This window comes from Glandiceps talaboti, chromosome 10 (assembly GCF_964340395.1).
Source record: "Glandiceps talaboti chromosome 10, keGlaTala1.1, whole genome shotgun sequence".
NCBI classification, from domain to species: domain Eukaryota; kingdom Metazoa; phylum Hemichordata; class Enteropneusta; family Spengelidae; genus Glandiceps; species Glandiceps talaboti.
In genome coordinates this window covers 11,298,370-11,319,514 of record NC_135558.1, presented here as the reverse complement: position 1 = coordinate 11,319,514, position 21,145 = coordinate 11,298,370, and the positions used below count along the sequence as shown (strand labels likewise).

At 35.2% G+C, this 21,145-nt stretch overlaps 1 protein-coding gene across 1 annotated transcript; it reads right to left on the bottom strand.

Annotated features, from left to right (window-relative positions):
- Positions 1–2,740: 2,740 nt before the first annotated feature.
- Positions 2,741–19,556, bottom strand: LOC144440583 (DNA repair and recombination protein RAD54B-like). Its single transcript, XM_078129969.1, has 24 exons — positions 18,892–19,556; positions 18,073–18,116; positions 17,779–17,833; positions 16,737–16,824; positions 16,210–16,362; positions 15,681–15,764; positions 14,863–15,017; positions 14,041–14,088; positions 13,321–13,402; positions 12,868–12,948; positions 12,228–12,377; positions 11,399–11,455; positions 10,775–10,829; positions 10,438–10,544; positions 9,304–9,376; positions 8,781–9,004; positions 7,955–8,119; positions 7,153–7,279; positions 6,575–6,681; positions 6,040–6,105; positions 5,330–5,443; positions 4,311–4,454; positions 3,761–3,826; positions 2,741–2,860 (listed from the first exon to the last, which is right to left on the bottom strand). The coding sequence occupies exons 1-24, from the start codon at positions 19,554–19,556 to the stop codon at positions 2,741–2,743; spliced, it is 3,030 nt and encodes a 1,009-aa protein (XP_077986095.1).
- Between the last annotated feature and the right edge of the window lie 1,589 nt (positions 19,557–21,145).

The window sequence follows — 21,145 nt, the reverse complement described above, 5'->3', positions numbered from 1 at the left end:
AGGCCTAAAAATGTGTATTTTTGGTCAAAAATCTTTAATCCCAAAACTATTGACCAGATTGGGCTGAAATTTAATGGGGATGCATCTGGGGATGTATAGATGAAGACATATTAAGCATATACTGATCTCATCAGCGATATGCAAATTAGGTGTAAAAAATGTGAAGTTTGGTAAAAAAAAATGCTATCTCAAAAAGTATTTGGTCAATGAGACTGAAATTGGTGAGATTTTTCTAGAAGTGTTATTCTGCAGATTTTGTTCAAAACATTTTGACACAATTGGACCTAGCAACCATGAGCACACCCATAGCAACAGCCAAACCATGGTGTATTTCATAAAGATAACGAATTCTTAGATAAGAGAACAAACATTCAGAAAGTGTATGCAAATATGCCTAGCAACAAGACCACGGCCAAACAGCCAGATCAACAAATATATAACAAAGATAACAGGGATTAATAGACAAATGAATGAACATTCAAAAAATGTATGCAAATATACCTATCAGCATGACAACACCCATAGCAACAGCCATATGATGATGTATTTTGCAAAGGTAACATCAGGGATTCATAGACATGTGAACAAAAAATGTATGCAACTATGTCTGGCAACATGACCACCCCAATAACAACAACCAAATGACGGCGTATATTGCCAAGATAACAACAGGGTTGGATAGGCAACTGAACACCTATACCATGTGTTGATTAGCAGGTGGATAAACATTTTTAAAAACTGTACAGTTGTGCTAAAATGCCATTGGCACTATTTTTGCCTTTTGTCATAAAACTTATCGGTGATTTACAACATTGTTTGTTAAATTTGTAGGTGATATACATTATTGTTTGGTATACATATCACAGACTGTTACCATTTGGTTCCATTATCTTCAGTAAAGGAAATGCCTCCCTCACGAAAGCATTATTTGAATGTAAACAAATGTGTAGCTGATTTATGTTATTGTTTAGTATAATAGCTGAGGTGACAGACTGGTATCAGTTGGTTTTATTATCTTAATTAAAGTGAAATGCCTTCCACAGTAAAGTATCATTTGAATGTAAACAAATGTGTAGCTGATTTATGTTATTGTTTGGTATAATAGATGAGGCGACAGACTGGTATCAGTTGGTTTTATTATCTTAATCAAAGTGAAATGCCTTCCACAATAAAGTATCATTTTAATGTATCTGATTATTATTATTGTTGTTAATTCACAATAATCAGATTTCAGATTTCTATTGATGAATCAATTATAGTATACTCGTCACTCCAGATATCAAATCCATATATCACTGTATATCTAACATTAGAGGTGGATTTAAAGTTCAAACGTTGTCTAGTTCAGATTTCAGAGAAAGCATGCTTTGATACCTTTACTTTTCAAATTTATCATAGATTCTTTACATTGGAGACATAACTAGTTGCAAGTTTCTTACAATGGCTATTTCCGCTAATGAAAAAAAGGTTGTTTGCTTAAGTTGAAGTCCATACATTTTTTGAATATCATAATTTTTGTTTCAATTTCCATTTTTGGGTTTAGTTTGATAAATTGTCTAACAATGCTGTAAACCTTGCTTTGATTTGATAGTAATAAAATGTTGTATGCGTATATTATAGTAAACTTGCTCTTCAAGTCTCTGTTTTTTCATTAGAATGCAATGTTGTTGTTTTTTAAAACAGCTGTTTTTTATGTGATGTGATAACTTGAATGACTGATTATGAAACAGTGGGATGAACACATAAAGCCTTCCCCTTGGGATACTACTAGTAACTGGGAAAAATATAAGATATTTTCCTTTACAAATGAATATCAAACCACAGACCATACGCGTGTAGGGTCAATGATCAAACTCAAAATATTTGTAGAATATGACACAAAACAATTCCCAAGGGCCAGTCTAAGTAAACAACTAATTCATTTGTTATTGAAAGTTTTCTTCAGTCACTGGTTAATATTATTTAAAGAGAAATCCTTAATTTTTGACTGCTGAAAGACACAAGTGTCTGGAAGATGATATCAATGGAATCTTCAAGAGAACAGGGCATGAAGTCATACCAGATGACCCTTTTACTCCTGACCCCAGCATTGCCATTCTTAATTAGATGTTGATTGTGAGGGGTTACAATGAATTAGAAAGAGAAATTTGTACACGTTAAACAGTGGTTGATATTATCCATAAGCAGTATAGAAACAGGTTGAAATCTTGATTGCCGCTGAGGGTGCTGATTTTTGGGTGTGGACCCAAAAATCAAATTGATTTGATTCATCATTTATACAACTACAAGAAATACACTTATCCACAGGTGATGCAATACTGTATACTTCACAATGTACGATATTACAGAAAAGTTGTATCTAACAAAACTTCTTTTTTTAAAATAAGTTTTAAGATGTGAAGATGTCTGTCTTATCCTGGCCTGTCTACTAGACAGCATCATGGACTGCAAAATTATCCTGATAATGTAAGGTCTTATCTTGGCCTGTCTAGTGGACAGGATCTGGGACTGCAACATTGTCCTGATAATGTAAGGTCTTATCTTGGCCTGTCTAGTGGACAGGATCTGGGACTGCAACATTGTCCTGATAATGTAAGGTCTTATCTTGGCCTGTCTAGTGGACAGGATCTGGGACTGCAACATTGTCCTGATAATGTAAGGTCTTATCCTGGCCTGTCTAGTGGACAGGATCTGGGACTGCAACATTGTCCTGATAATGTAAGGTCTTATCTTGGCCTGTCTACTGGACAGGATTTGGGACTCCAACATTGTCCTGATAATGTAGGTTAGTTTGTGTCTCTGTTTGCAGAACAAAGGTAACTTTTCCAGTGACTCTTGCAACATGTAATAGACTCACATCCTGTAATACATATAAGAAATAAGCCTTTATGGATGAGAATGAAGGTACATAAGTAGTGACATAAAGAAATTAGGATTTATCGCAATAAATATCGATATATGATCTTGAATTTTGAGTGGGACATTATCTTTAGTTATGTTTAAGATTTTTCTGAAAAATGATCTCCAGTTAGGTGAATGTTTCAAAATACATAATTAAAGTATTAAAGTACACAACTGGACTATAGTATCTGCCAGGTATGTTTGAAACAAGTCCATGCAAGTCAAATTTCTATGATAAAAGTGGCGCATTCAGCTATTATCACAAAGGTCAAGCAAAGTGGTATGCATCTGCAGACTATAGTATCTGACATTTGTGCCAGATTTAGTTGAGAGTTACCCTTGCATGCCAGGTGTTCACATACACTTTGGATATTTTGGGCTATTTGACCTTAAACATATATGTCAAATGAAGAGTCTACTAAAACTTGTAGAGTTAATGGGCAAAATGTGAATTTGTGCAACAAATGTATCATGAAGGTCAAAATATCAAAGAGATATGTCTATGCCTACTATAGTATCAGACATATATGTCAAGTTTGGTTGAAATCAGCTCAAGTGCCAAGTTTGGTTGACATCAGCTCATGCATTTCAGAGATGCAGTTGCATGGACATGGACAAATGCACTCCACCACAGTAATCCCCCTTGGGCTTTGCCAATTTTGGACTAATAATTTGGCTCAGAATAGACAAATACTCTGTATATGTTCTGAACACTTTAGTTTACATTTTGATGGAAAATGGTCCATAACGTTGTATTTGTTAGTCACTTCTATATACAGACAGACAGACAGACAGATATACAGACACATTTATATTTAGAGAGAATGAGAGAAAGGAAAAAAATGCGATTTGCATGTACCTGTAAACTGTCTGTAAATGGAACACAATGATGCTGCCATCTCGTTAATTCTGACATTGAAGCACTCTGAAAATATTACATAAGAAAAAATACACACTGAACAATTTGCCACTAGGACTGCTTTTCATATAAAGTGCATATTAACCCAAATCTTTCAAAAAGCTAGCGATTCCAATCTCAGCTTATATCACATTAGGGATGTTAAGGCATACACACATCTTCATGGCTGTCACCTGCCTCATCATTATTAAACATGAAGAGTATATCATTGTGGCAAATCTGTGAGAAATTTTGCAAATTCTTGACTGGGAATGTGTGATGGGTGTGTTCTTTACTTCAGTATGTTTGCAAAATATTTCATTTCAGTAGCCACCCCCTCCCACCCTTTCACTCCTCATTTTTTTTAAATTTTACTTAATATTTGACTTACACCCCACTGCCCTGTAGCTTTGCATTTTTCGAGTGACCCCCTTTTGTTCCTCCACCCCCACACCCCCAGGTTGTAAATAATGATAGCTCCCTAATATCAGTGCCCTGTTTTCACACTAACCTTGGATTTAGACTGTAGTCTATTGTTAGGGCGGCCAGCAGGCACTGTAGGGGTCTGTTGGGCAGGATTGCCGCCTTTAGTACACTGACAGTCCAAAAGGTCATGAGTCAGACAGTTGGTATCTTCACAAAGACTGAATAAATCCTGGCAAAAAAAAATGAAATATTGACAGTGGTTCCAATAGCAAAGGGCTCTTTAATAAAATAACTAACATTTCAACTACACACAGATAGACTTTCTTCATCAGGGTTCTAAAAATTTTCACTTTTGCTGTAGATTTTCAGAATCCCTTTTACCTGTTGTACTTTGACTTTTATCACAATCATTTATTTGTATTTCCACTCAGTTTATTCATTTTATTTATCTTGATGTTATTGTCAAATCAATACTACAACTGTTGCAGAACTCCTCTAGCATTTGCTCCAATGTGAACAACAGTTTACAAGTGATCGGCATTTGGACAAATATTTTTGCAAACAAGTCTACAGCTTGTGAGAAAATAATTCTTGTTACCTGTAATAGCATTCATTAAACATCATGCTAGAGGGTTAAGTTAGAACAAAGAGATTGACGTATCTTCATGCATCCCAAGAGCATGCAATGCATGTGTAGCAACTGGAGTATAAGTCATGGTGTCCATTAAAAATCAGTATTTCTATGATGCAACTAGATGGTGAAATTCTATTTCAAGTACAAGTGATGACAATTCTTATTACATTTACCACAGACAGACATGTTGAGAACAATACAATGCAGTATGTACTGCCAAACAATCATGCACAATATTCACTTAATTAATGGGTAAAACTTGTGCAGCATAATGGGAAATAGTCTAAGATACAGACATTCTTGCCATGCTATCAGCCAGCACTCAAGAAGCCTGATACGACTGAACAACACAACATATCTTACAGTCTAAATGGGAAACAGAAACAGAAAAAACAATCTACAATGTCTGGACAACAATACAGTATGTGGATGAAGTGCTGACTGATTAGACAAATTATAGTATTACATACTTTGAGATCATCTGGAGAGAACTGAGCATTGTTATCTTTGATGAAGTCAACCACTGCGTTACTTAGACTCTGCTTACAGATCTGGCGCTGGAAAATCTTCTCTTCTATGCTTCCCTGTAGACAGAATGTTTTAGAAATGGATATATTCAAAGTGTCATCAAACAATGTTTCTAGCTTTACAAGTACACAATGTCAAGACAAGTATACACACTTTCACATGCTGCACCCAATCTATGGAATATACTGCCATTAGAAATTTAAAAAAAAATGAACAGCCTTAAAGAAATTAACAGACCTAGGTATAATTGATGTCTACTAGTGTCCTCATAGCCAGACACTAATGTACAATACCAAACAAGCCAGGTTGACATTCGAAAAGCATCACTTTTATTACCTGGTTCTCCATCAAAAGAACTTCTATGTCATTGGTTATGTGGTGCTTGAGTATGAGCTTGGTGAGTAAACAATGTTCCAAAGTTATTATTATTTATTCACTGATTCTTCATAACTTATACTTGAGGAGGTATAATTATATTATTCTATCTTCATTCTGCTGGAAAATACTTGTGACCTATGGGTTTTGTCACTACTTGTCAACCGACTCATAGTAACAAGGCCCCATAGGTCAGTTGTATTTTCCTTGGGTAAACGAAGAAAGGTACTGAAGAATAATATCAAATTAAAAGAGTATGCATCAGTCCTGTACTTACTGTGGTCAGTAGTCTGTAAATGTAGACTGTTTTATGTTGACCATCCCTCCATACCCTAGCCATAGCCTGCATGAAGGAAGACAAACAGACAAACACAAGTCACAAAACATTGTAGTATGATTATAATGTAAGTTTTCAAAGATACAATATTTCCATTTTTTTTAAAACACGACAATCTCCAACTTCAGTGCTTTGTTAGGAACAGTACGAAATTAGAAGCTAAACTGGCTCCCTGTGGCATAATGATTAGAGCTCAGGATTACCAGTTGAGAGGTTATGGGTTCAAATTCCACTGGAGATGGGATTTTTGTGTGACTGACCCAAACCCAGGGTAAATCATTGGCTGGATTCCAGTCCATGTCATACAGTGTAAGCCTAGCTGCACCAATCAGACCTGCCCTACATCCCTGTTACCAAGGTAACAACATGTGTACACTATACCTGTAAATCATTGGCTGGTTCCAATGTAAGTCTAGCTGCACCAATCACATTCACCCCTTTTCATAACCAAGGTAACAACACATATACACTATACCTGTAAATCATTGGCTGGATTCCAGTCGATGTCATACAATATAAGTCTAGCTGCACCAATCAGATTAAGTCCAACACCACCTGCTTTACAACTGAGTAGAAATACAACTGTTGAATACAAATGAAGAGTTTGGTTAGATTTAGATTTAGATGTAGTCACAGGAAAAAGAACCTGAGATACATACCTTAATACAACTTTTACAAGTGGTAGTTTGAAATGTGAACACAAATTACATGTAATATTCTGTCCAGAAATAATATATGCAAGGTTTTACAATGAATATCCATGTAGGGTATTTTACATTGAGGGGAATGGGCACTCAGGACTCATGAATATTCATTGTTCAACCATGAATATATTACTTCTGTTAACTCCCATGATGCAATAGCCCATAGCAAAGATACCTATGAAGCCGCAAGATCGACTTGATGTTTCTCTGAAATCACTACTGATTGTAGGTTATGTGAAAATATGAAATGACTCTCTACAACCCATAGTTTATGAAAATGTCTCTATTTTCTGGAGTGGAGTTCCCCTTTAACAGACAGAAAGATTTTGATGAGACAGTGGTAACTTACATTGGTTAGCATAGTCTGCATTAAATCTGTTGACTATATCCTGTCTTTGACCAGCTGGTGTACTGCCATCTAATCTTCCGTATGTGTAGCCCTTTGTATCACACAACTTTTGAACAAGGTCTAAAGTCTGATATGTCAGAAAGTAGCAAAATAACACAAGACATGTATATTACCATTCATGTCACATAACTTTTGAACAGGGTCTAATAAATGTGGAAATACTAAAAATAACTTCATCAAGGTTTAAAGTGGCCATATGGATGAGGATTGGGGTACTTATTTCAGATTTTTAATTCATAAAACAATTTTATCACAGTTTCCTACTTGAAAAACCAATGTCAAACAACATATAATAAGTCCTTGTTTGTAACTCAATACATTACAAAAGACTGATAAATGTGTAAAATGTTTGTTATTGTACATACAATAAAAAGTTTGTTTACACATTTTTTAGTTTTTTGTAAGGTATTGAGTGAGTTACAAACACAGAGTTTGTCGATATTTTTTTCACGTTGATTTTTCAAGTAGGACACCATGATAAAATTGTTTTATAAATTAAAAATCCAAAATAAACACCCAATCCTCATCCATATGACCACTTTAAAGTCTGACATATACGAAAATAGTAAAATAATAGAGAAAACTCATCAATGCCAAATTTTTATTAAAGCGTATATATTCCCTTATCCAGGTGTCAATGCTGCTAGGACATAGAATATTCCTTTGTCTTGGAGTAGCAGAGTTAACAATGACCCCTTAAGATTATGACTCATAAAATGATTTGTATAATTGAAATGTGTACCTTTGTGTAGTTTGAGACAACTACAACCCGTTGTTTTGGAGTAGCAGTGTGGAATGACTTTAGCATTGCAGCTAATACCATAAGTTTACCGCTATCGTCAATATTCACATCATTAACATCAAACAAAGGTGGGTATAGACTACATACATCTCTGTACAGGACTTCCTAAAATCCACACAACAAAATAATTATTAAAACTAGCAATCTATTTTAATTACAATTTTGTTTTCATGATTTCACAAAGAAATTCGCCATTGTGGATTAACAACAATCTATATGAGATGTCTTGACAAATCCAAAGAGTGTCAAGACAAAGAGATTATGCTAAATGTGATGTCGTCACCAATGGTTTTCCCATAAACCCTTGCAGGAAATCTCCAAAATGGACAACCACATGATAAAGTTAAATAAGTTGCTGAATACATGTCAAGTGCAGCATAGCTTATTTCCTTAACGTTGATAGCAGTAATCAATACAAGTGTACTAAAGGCAGAAATAAGTCTGACTGGACTTTTCCTTTAATACTCTCTAAGTAGGCTGAGGTTAGATAGATAGCATCACAGATTACTAGTTATTTTTACATAACTGGTAATATCATGAACCCATGATCACATAAGACGAAATCAGTTAAACATATTTTGCTTATGCAATGCTGCCTCAAAGTAGAATCTAAGGTAATAATAATATTTATTTCTTAAAAAGTGAACACTTTCCATATAAAAACATCTCAAAGCGCCTTACAAAAAGGCAATAAAGGCCAACCCCTTCCAATGTCAAGACCATTGAGCGCTACTCAACATGACATATCTTAGTCTATCTGCCAAACCTGTATTTCTTCTTCTCCATCAATTCTTCTTTCTTGCTGACTTTTAGCATGTGTGTAGATAAATGTTGGATGATTACAGAGTTTCTTTAGAGCAGAGAGGCACAACAGGTGACTTGTACCGTTGTAGTAGGTGGACAGACATGACCTTACAACACTGGATGATAACAGTTGCTGGTAGACTTTCAGTTGCAGTTGGCTGGGTTGACAGAACACCACACTCTCAACTAGATGGAGAGGGCACAAAAAAGTATAATGCATACTAAGTAACTACAACAAAAATCAAGAAACCTAAAAAGAAGTGTTGCCTGGCTGGATGAAAATCTTATGAATATTGCTACATTTTATCATCTAGTGCTACAAAAATTGCTACATTTTATCATCTAATGCTACAAAAATTGCTACATTTTATCGTCTAATGCTACAAAAATTGCTACATATTATCTTCTAATGCTACAAAAAATTTTGCAAGCTGTTGAAGGCAGTGCACAAAATTGTACAGTGAAAGAACAACTTTATTACGTACCCTTTGGTGGAAGATAAGAACTGTTGACTTCCTGTGTTCTTCGTAATGTGAAGCTTGTGGTCAACCTTGACAGCTAGTGCAAAATGAAATCATGTCAAAAGTTCTAGAGCATGTAAAATAAAACTGATATGTTGGGAAGAGAGGGAGAATGTTTGAAAGAAAAATCTATAATGTCAACTACATGGATTTGTTTCTATGGAGATCCATCTCCTATGTTACGTAATTCATTGATATACTATCACATCTACAATTAACACAGCATCTTTCAAAAAAGACAACAGTAATGCTCTCAAACTACTAGAAGACATTAATCAATCAAGACATCAAATACAAATAACACCCTTAGCCATTACAGTATTATGGTACAGTACTGTGAATATAAGTATGTCTGAGTTATGGCTTTGGACATGAAAACTGCACCAACAAAATTGCTGCCAGGCAGCTATATCGGATTGTATCATGACGAAAATGGATATGCACATGTATGTCATAGAACACTGTGCTAACACCAACTTTAAATGAGATCTTATCAAGCATGTCTGAGTTATGGCTTTGGACATGGAAAATTTGCAAACAAAATGGCTGCCAGGCAGCCATATTGGATCGTATCACGACGAAAATGGATATGCACATGTATGTCATAGAACACTGTCCTAATACCAACTTTGAATGAGATCTGTTCAAGCATGTCTGAGTTATGGCTTTGGACAGGGAAAATTCGCAAACAAAATGGCTGCTATGTGTATCATGAAACAAACTGACGTGCATATGTATGCCATAGTATGTCGCCCCTCTACCAAGTTTGAAAAAAAATCGGTCCAGGCATCTCCAAGAAACGGCGACAGACGGACGGACGAACGGAACCCAATCCATAAGTCCCCGTCTCGGACTTCGTCCGGCGGGGACTAATAAGGATTCTGTAAGTTGTTAATATCATTGTAAATATTGTTGCCATGGGTTTAAAACTCCAGTTACTAATTAAGTTCATCTTGAATATAGTGTTTGGTCTGGGACCTTTAGGAAAGGCTTTACGAAGTGGATGGATTTGCTCCAATGTCAAAGCACTGTATAATCTACATAATGACTTTGGGTCAAGTTGTTTGTGTCAAATTTTTAATTTCAGTAAATCTATACCTCATTAGCTCTGGCTTCTCCTAGCTCTTTTTCTTCTTCGTCAGCTTCCGGTTGTCTAGATCTCACAATAGGGTCTTCATATACTCTCTTGAAAGCAGAACGACTACCTATTTGCATGAAAAGGTAGAGGTATTTAAAGCCCAATGTTTTAATCCCATGTGCTCTGTCTGTCTCTGTCTGTCTGTCTGTCTCTGTCTGTCTGTCTGTCTGTCTGTCTCTGTCTGTCTGTCTGTCTTTCACTCACTCTCTCTTTCCCTATTTGTCTGTCTCTGTCTGTCTGTTTGTCTGTCTGTCTCTCCCTCCAAGACTCATACGAATGACAAAAAAAAAGACTTACCAAGAATACCAGGATTGCAAAATTCAACAATTGAGAAAAATTCTTGAAGATCATTCTGTGATGGGAAAAATAAAATATACATTTCAATGTGATTGGAATATCAAAGTCAATTCTTGAAACAACAGTTGTAATTGATATGCAACATTTTACTAACATTTACAAATATTTCAAATACTACGGTATCCATAGTTAGAAATCAACTTCTGCTGACCAGACATATCAAACAACAGCTATCATTACAGCTCAATTGCTACAATTCTCTATTCCATGAAAAATACATCGTAGTGACAGCAGTTGAATGGCAAAGGCTTCACCCCTTCTCAAGACAGTGATGTGTTAACAATGCATGTTTTCAACACTGTTGCATATCAAAGTATTGTATTCTACTGTACTACAAAATGTACTGTAAAAGAATAGCAATGCTTGTCGCTTTTGTGTGTGATTATGCAAAGGATCCTGCTGTGTGTGTTGTGTCTCTGTTATTGTTAGTCTAGAGTTGAAATGTGTCTACACTGTGTCTCATGAGTGAAGCACCATGACTGCACTGTAAACAGTCCTACAGTACCTACAAGGTCTAACTAAGATATCTTGGTTTATTAAACTCTAATGTACTTCATGACCTACCTGAATTGGTGTACCAGTTAGTACAACTCTCCTCTTGATATTTAGATTATTGATCATCTATGAATGAATATATGAACGAGAGAGATTGAAACAGACAGAAATAGAGAGATACAGAAATATAGATGGAGACAGAGATAGAGATAGAGATGGAGACAATACAGAGAGATGGAGAAACAGAGACAGAGACAGAGAGACGTACAGAGCAACAAAAAGAACGAGAGTATATAAGGATGAATAAAATAATATTCAATGTTGTTGATTGGTCAGTATATCATACAATTAATAATCAGTCTTTCACAATTTATAACCTGACACCCTACAGGGGTGAACAAATCCACTGGTCCTGGGTCCGGGACTAGCGATTTTTTGGGGCAGACCACACAAATTTTACCTTATCTGGTCAGTCGGACCAGAACCTTACTGTTAATAACTATGTTAAAAAGTTGTGTAGATATAGATTCATAGGCAAGATTTAATGTTTGACATCAGCGGGACCTGGGACCACTAATTCTTTCAGCAGGACCACTGGATTTTTAAGGCACTGGTCCAGGGACCACCAGTTCACAAAATGATTTGTTTAGCCCTGCCCTATATTTAAACAGATTTACAGTAAACAAGTCATTAAAGGGTTAATTTACCAACCAACATATTCTACCCCACGTAAATACAGACAACTGTGAATCCTTTGTACTTTTGATAATAGCATTAAAATCTAGGTATCTGATGTTATTATTAAATCTAACAAACGATTGCTTTTTAAACACACATTAAAATATTGAATCTAATGTAGCTGTTAATTTTGTTGTTAATTTTTTAAAACATAACTTACAGAAGTTGTTTTGATTGTAGAGTTTTTGAGTCGATGGCCCTCATCACAAATTAGCAAGTCAAAGTGGATTTGACTAACATCATTAAATGATCTGATAACCATCTCATAGCTTATAATCATCACTGGATAGATGGTAGACTTTCCAAACTCCTGTATTAAGTGAAAGATCAAATTATACAATATAATGGAGCAGACACGATAAGGAATTCTGATAGTCAGACATTTAATTCCTAAAACTTGGATTCCATTTCTATGAATTTGACATAATGTGATAGCTATACAGTCCAATGAACACTTATTGACTCAATGAACAATAGCAACTATTGAGGGTTTGGCTTACTCGCACATTTTCAATTCGTAATTATGAACGTTTTCACATTCTGATCATAAACATGATATGAGAGATAAAGGAAAGACCACTATGCACTGCAAGCAGACTAGACTAAGTCACAAATGGACGTAATAATATCAAGTGTCGGTTTAAATAAATATTCCAATTGGATTTAATACAGCTCTTGGTGGCAATTTCAAATTCAGCAAAAACATTTTCAGAGTTGGAAAACCTGATACATCTAGGCATAGGCTGGGATCACTAAATTAAAAAGCCAACAATGGACCTCTAGGGTACAACTACACTCACCTTTGCTGACTTATCACTTCCTACTGGGTAAACTAGCAGTCTTTCTTTTCCCAGCCACTTCCTAAATTCTTGACACCAGTTCTGGAATAAAATAAGAAGAGATAAGTGATAAGTGTCAAGTATTAAATGCAAAGGATTTTGAATGATTCGCAAATTTGAATTCTGACAAATAATCAGAGATATCAGTACACATTCCTGTGGTGCAAGTATGTGCAAGTTGAAACATTCTAAAAGAGATTAATCTCTACTCTCAAATACACATTAAAAGTCCAATGACACAGTACACTTTTCATTGCCTTATCTTCACTAAACTACTAGGTGTTACACCCCTCCAACACAAATAGGACCAGTCACACATTTCACTCTTCATTGCCTTATCTTCACCAAACTGTTAGGTGTTACACCCCTCCAACACATAGGTCCAATGACACAGTAAACTCTTCAATGACTTACCTTCACTAAACTACTAGGTGTTACAACCAACACTCTCTTAGCCACTGGTTTGCCTCCATATGGTCCCTGCTTTAAAAGTGTCCTGCATAAGCAAAACAACTATGTTAGCCCACCTTCAACAGCAGGAAAAAATAAAATAAAAACACAATCTAAAATTGAATTGATTTTTTTATTTCACCAGATAAAAAAAAGAAGAAGAAAAATTTGAATTGCAATCTGATGGTGAAAAGTATCTGGTCTACGTGATATACTTTATGACATATGACAATGTATCAGTTATTATTTGCATCGGTGTGTACATCCTCACATCGGTGTGTGTACATGCTACATTGGTGTGTACATACTACATCGGTGTGTACATACTACATCGGTGTGTGTACATACTACTGATATTTTGCACTGCTGTGCAACACTGAAAGTATTACGCATACCTGAATGGAAATTAGCATGTGAGCTGTCCATGTATGCAAATCATGTGAACACATATAGTTAAATCTTTAGGAAATAGGTTATTTCGGATAAACATAAAAGAACCCATTGACATAAGAGTACCAGTGTAGGTACTAGGGGTATTTGCATTAGTGTGTGAGTACGTTTCTGTTAGACTCCATGTGTACGGAAAACACTGTCACCAATTGTACCCTGTAGTACACCACACTAGTACTTTACACATCATGGGTTTCTATAATATAACTGACAGTGATAATATTTATTACTCACCATATCAATGCAATACACTGTAATGTTTTACCAAGACCCATGGCATCCCTATGAAATCGAAACAGAACGTTTCACTATTGTTGGTCATCGTCGCAAACCATGGCCCGTTTTACGGCACCATTATTAATGCGCCTTTATTTCGAAGTGTAGCAGAAGAAATAACAGCTCTGTTTGTGAGAATATTGTTGGTGGAATTTCTTCATGACAAAGTCAGAAAGTTAATAGTGACTAGTATGCCAATGACCAAAAATGTTTATCAACTTGGTAGATTAAATGCTCTACAAAGGTTATAACACGCAAGTAGTTCAAAGTATTTCAGCTTTGAGCTTTCAATCTGTCTTGACAACGATCCTTTTCAGAATGACAAATTCCATTGTTACGATGACCACTACATGGCAGTATGACCAGTAGATCGATGAGGACATATGGAAAACTCAATGCTAAAAAACTGTTCACTGCTTGTGCATTATAGCTTGTGTAAGTCAGTATTAAACTATGTTACAAACACTTTTGTGGCACTGGTTTAGTAGTTTAGCCAAAATATCATTGAAAATACTTCAAGACCCTTTTTTTATTTTTTCTCATCGTAGCATGGGTAGGTTTAGGTTTGTGTGTACATGTTGGTGTACATGTTGGTGATACTTTTACTTCATAATCATACTGATAACAGTTTGGATGACTTGGAAATGAAAATTACAGTCAAGAATCTTGACTGTCGGAGAAGGTTACTATGAACCATTTGACCATTTTACCACGGATCCTGAATTCAGCTACAAATCATAGTTTTCGCCAGATGCAAACTTGTGGTCTGTGTCAACTTACGCCAATATTGCACCTTCTCCAGTAGATGTCCTCATTGCCATTACACATTCATATATGAATAGCACTCCTACTCTCTGGTGAGGTCGGAGGTGAACACTGACATGAGGGTCCACCACAACATCTACTACTGGTAAACTGTGTGAGTTGTACTTCCACTAAATAGTACAAGATCAAAATGAAAAACAAAATGTCATCAACTCCAACCTTGCATACTTTTAAAAGGTATATCAATATATAATTTATTATTTTACTTGCCATAATATTATGAAAAATTACTAAAATTCAATACAATGTGAGAACATAATTCTATTCACAATGTTTCTTATAATTGAGTGACTTAAGGGGCCTTGTCACTACAAGTCAAAGATGAGTAGTGATAAAATCCATTGGTCATAAATATTTTCTAGCTGAATGAAGACAAATATTGGGATGATATTTTCATAGTTGCATAATTTATGAAAAATCGGGAAAGTTACCGGTAATTTTGAACATGGACTCAGATTTCGAGGACACAGTGTGACATAGATGTACATTGTTGTGATGTAGGACAACAGTATAAATCTCATACTTTCTGTTTGAACATGTACAACTTGGTATATATTTGGTGTAATGTGTTATAAAACAAGCATTGCATGTCTATATTCACTCTGTGAACAAATCATTCCTGCAACCGTCACTCTGACTGTGACGTGAGGTGCACATGCACTGGCTTTGGGAAATCATTAATACCCAAAAGTCTGTTGGAACATGTATTAGCACCCATATCCCTTGTGGCTTTGTAATTTGTAAACTTGTTAAGTATAGTTACTGTACTGTACCTGATGAGTTGCACTTGGTCTAGGCATGACCAAAGCACCAGGAGAACTTGGATTAAATTTTGGAGTAGCAGTCACTTTTGGTGTCTGTAAGAAACATCATTGGCATCATCAATCAATAAATCTATTTTTGCTATAAATTTGTTAGGAAAGAGCTTTTGATTCTCAGTCAGATCATCAAAGTTTTGTCACAAAATTGGATTCTTCATTTGCATGTTTATTTATTAAACAAATTTTGATGTTGCAATTTTACAGCATTCCAGATAAAGTTACTGTTTGTACTTAATTTGCATATCATAAACACATTATACATTTTTACTAACCTAATGATCTGATACTCTGTTAACAAGGCAAAAGATATTCCGAACTTTTGGAAACCCTTTGAGTTGAGTTTTGGTGATACCATTCAGTTTTCATTTGTGTGTTCACATACACATTGTATACACAAACAAACACATATACTCACCATGGCTATAGTACATAACGTAACATTACAGAACATACATCATAGTCAGTTACACAGATACCTTACCTGCTTCTGTAGATTACTGGCTCCCTGTAGTGGATTTCTAAATGGTTTACTGCATGATGGTTTGTGTACTGGCTGTGCAGTATCACTCTGTGTACTAAGAGTAGTAAAACACTGCCCTGTGTTCCAGTCCTCCTCTGATATAGCATTCATCACCTGTAAATCATAGTTTAAATACATTATACTATGTGTGAGTCAAGCTGTATGCATTCAAACAGAATATACAGGATTTTTAAAATGGTGGTTGTTCTTCGTCATTGCTTTTGTGATGCTCAAAATATGAGTCAAAACGCTCAAAATAGCCAGCTTTTGTCAGTATAATTATGTTATTTCGAAATATTTTTCTTCATACAGCTGGAATTTTGTTGTGACTCGATCAGGGTTTTGTCACTACTCAATTTCAATATGATGTCATTCCTATGTAGGGATAGTGAAAATGGAGTTTATGGTGGAGAGTTGCGTGCACTGAAATGTTGATTTTGATAACTGGTACTGTACCATATCATGTTACAGCTATTCCGGTTTCTTACCTCAATTTCTTTGCCACCAATTACCAGTGATTGTCCTTCCTGTAAATTCTGTAAGTCAGATAACTTGTAACCTGAGCTATGTCCAATCCTGCCAATTAGAAAGTATGAGTTTTTTTTAGTTCACATTATGACAGCATACTTTGGGGTTAATGATGTGAACATTTGTATTTGGGTTCACACAAGTTACTGTGGGTCTGCTAGTCTCCCCAGACTCTCACTGTGTGAGGGCTCTCACTTATGGCTACCACCACCTGGAAAGTTGGGGAAATAGTATTCAAATTTTATGTGACTTCTGCTTTTGGTGAGCTTGCAAGACTCATGCAAATAAGGCTGTAGATTGACATTCTATTCTTTGAAATTAGCAGATGTCTTGCTTTTGAATGTCAAACTTGTGACACAGTAGCTCAAATTGTCTGGGATTACACTTGGTATCCCGTTCTTGGCAGTGCACTTTTATACCATGATGCATTTGTCCTAACCAAAGGCAGAAGTCAAATAAATTTGACTATTTTTCAAAACTCTCTAGGTGGCGATAACCATAAACAAAAGCCCACAAAAACGAGGGTAACCGAAACTATGGGTCAGCTAAAAGTACAATGCCCTCACTATATTGTCTGTTTGTTTCACTGTGTTTACGTAAAAATTGTCAGTTTATCAGCTTTGATATGGTATTCCTTTATTATCTAAGATGAAACAAAAATTATTATTTTATGATTCACATTATTTCAGAGAGGATAGTAACATAAAGTGTAAAATTTGACAAAAACTCTTTTAAAAATTTGTCAGTTTCATTACTGCTACAGATGATTCTTTCAAACAAGTACTACATACATTTACTGATGCAGATTTCATCATACATTCCAAACAGTGTCTATGAAAACAGTCACTCAATTATGATAACTTACTATTTAGACTTGACTCACGTTTTCCTTTGCATTAACTAACTTACAGATTTCAACATACATTCCAAACAGTGTCTTACAGTCTATGAAAGCAGTCACTCAAACAAGATAACTATCAAACAGAATAAATTTTAACTTACTCTTTTCCTTCCATATCAACCAACTTTGTACTTCTTCCCTTTGTCATTAATATGGCTGGAAAAGAAAATCAGGAAAAGGTTGAAACTTTCATCAAACATAAAGAATCACTGTAGTGGAAGAAAATGTTTTGGGTATTGATACAATATTGGAGTTTGGATGAGTCGTGATGAGTTACGGATTTCCGTGGAAACCAAATTACCCACCCTCATTTTGGTAAACATATCTCAGATGTTAACAATGTGTGTAGAGACTAACTACGGTGTATAAATGGTTTCTAAGACCCATTCACTTACCGTCTCCTTCCCATTTCTTGTGCTTCTTTTTAGTTAGTTTTGCCCTGTAAGTAATAATGACATACAAAAGTTAGACTCTGAGTAGTTTTAAATTATAATATCTATAATTCACCCTTTTATGTGACCCAATACTGTGTGGACATACAATAATTCTGTAAGTACAAATGTGTATTCATAATTCAGTCACTGATTCACAGTCCAAGATGGACTTTTCTGTTGAGACAAATACCAAACAACAATGTATGTACTGTAAACATGGAGATTTAAAGACCAATTTTCGTTTATTTCAGAGAATTAAAAAGTGAAAATATGCAGTGACTAAAATGTCTTCTGTACCAGGATTGCAATCTTTTCTTGACTAGTTTACAGTATTTTAGTGTGTTTTTTCTCATTCAGATTTTCTTTCCATCTTTTAATGCTGTATTCTATTTGCTGAGTCATGTGATAATGCTGTGTGAAGTCTGAAAACTAGTCAGTGTTTAGAAACCTGTTAAGTTGACCTTTGTTGAGGCTATCCACTTTTCTTTTTAGATTTGTTTTCATGCATACATGCATGTAGGTACATAGCAGATATATAGTCTAGTCTTATGTAGTTCAATGTTAACAGTGAAAAGTATACCTAGACTACCCAGTATAATTATGTATTTATATAAATTTTGATGATGCAACTTTTTCAGATTTCTTGGAACAATGGTGTAACATATGCACATCAGATTTTTTTTTACCACAACCACGCTGTATATTGTGATATAAACTTTCATGCCATCCTTTAGGTTTTACAAAAAATAAATCTCATTTTTGATGTTTTCATTTACTTACCACATTACATTGTAATATTTTGGTACAATTGCTTCATCTTTATTATTCTTGGAGTATACAATATCCTGTTTCTCTTTATTGGCTGATAAGTTTTTCTGTTTTAATACAGTCGTATGAGTGTTGTTTTCTGAATTTGAAGCTGGCATTTGATTACTGGTAAGTTGTGATTTTGTTCTGAAAGGTTGACGGAAGCGATTGGTATGGAAATTAGGTTGGTTGGTAGGCACAGCAGGTTGCTTAGTGGGCACAGTGGGCTGGTTGGTTGGCTTATCAGGTTGGTTTGTTTCCATAGATTGGTCGGTTGGCACAGTAGGTTGGTTGGTAGGCAAAGTAGGCTGGCTTGTTGACACAGTAGATTGGAAAATTGTATCATGTTTGTAAGCATCTTTCTTGTCCCTTGGCATACTTACTGATTCTGTAGGACGGCTAGATTGACTAGTCTGTACTGGTCTAGCAAGGTAACTTGATGCACTGCTGTTATCCATAATGTTTGCTTGGTTTGTCTGTAGCTTCTTCTCAACATTACTTTGTTCATCAACTGTGACATTTTGAGGGGCAACAGGTAATGAGGGTGCCTGTGATCGATCTTTTAAAAATGGGGGTACAAATTTACCCCTTTTGGCAGCATTGCCAGACAATTGAGATGGTGCAGCAGATCGCCTCATTATGTATAGATTTCTCTACACTACAGAGTTGTCAACTACATTGCACATGGACCTCTCGTCTTCTCTGTAAATCTGAATAAATTATATAGTTATATCATAAAATGGAAAAACTGGAAATCTTACACTTGGTAATATATTACTCTCTCTTCATTCAAAGTTCGTCTTATATCAGTCTCTAGTTCACAAGGATTAAATTTTAATGCCTTTTTTGTGAGAATGTATAACATACTGTAATTTGTGTAAACCCGGGCTGTAAACCTGGAAATCTTTGCTAGAGACTCATTTTTGTTTGTTTTGCTGCAAAACAAAAACAAAAACATGAAAATAAGTAGTGACTGTAAAAAAAATAAAATGCCTTATCAATATTTAGATATTACAATCAGCCTGAATCAATGAATGGTAAAATTGCTGTCTTTGGACGGGACAACACCCCCCTCCCCCTCCCCATTCTTTGTAATCTTATACTGTCACTATTTAAATTTCGAAAAACAGAAAAAAATCTACACCTCCTAATTTTGTTCTTCTATTAGCTAATAGTCGAGATGAGTGATTTTATAGCTATATCTTTTATCAAGGCAGTCAGATGTCAACATTGCAAGTCTGACCGTCTGATATCTGTGCATCTCCATCTTTGTGGAGTTGGAAGTCATTCAGTATAATTATTACTATTTGTTGTCAAAATGGAGTCCCAGGACCACTACAAGTTACGTGAGATGAAAAAAACAAAAACAATTACGGTTACAAACTGTGGTGTCTAAAGGACCTTGACAACTTTCATCCGGCTAGACAATATTTCTTGTTACTAAATTTTACACCATTTGAACGGAGACTAAAGTTCTCGTCTCGTCTGCCATTTTGGAAATTGCCGCGACACTGGCTGTATTTGCATAAGGTCAAAGTTCACCACGTACTTCTTGCTGTGGTGGCATGCCATGCAGTAAAAAACCCCGAGTATATAGACATTTTTCAGTGACTGGAGGAGAAAGTCATCTTTCGTAAATAGCATTCGGGTTATTAATCGCGTATGCATGTAAGATATTTGACAAACGAAGAATAAAACAAAGACTTTTGTTTTGTTTTTTCAAATTTATATATTAAAAAGCCCAAACCATCAAATCTCAAAGTTGAAAAAGACCACATGTTATTGCATATATATGAAAACAAGGGACTCTTTTTATGTGGGTACAGATAGTACAGCAACTCTGACAACTACAGCAAAGTAGTCTAACTTTTAGTAATATGTATCAACTCATGCTCATTCCTTTGAAAATCCTCAAAAGTGACATTTTTGATTTTTCACTTTCTTTGTAAAAAAAATTCTGTACTTCTTGTTTACTTTTTATCTTCACAACCATTAAATAACCTTAAAAACCCTACTTTGTTTTTGACAAAAATATGATTTTCTACTAGAAATTCTGAAAATACTCTTGTTTATTTAATTTTTTTTTCGAGTTCCAGTTCTTATTTACGTAACAATGTACTTTCAATGTGGCAACTTTGAAATTGTGATGGTGAAATAGATTGCGTACTTCATTTAGAAGTGGACTTATTTATTTATTTAATTACACCACGGACAATGACAAGAAACA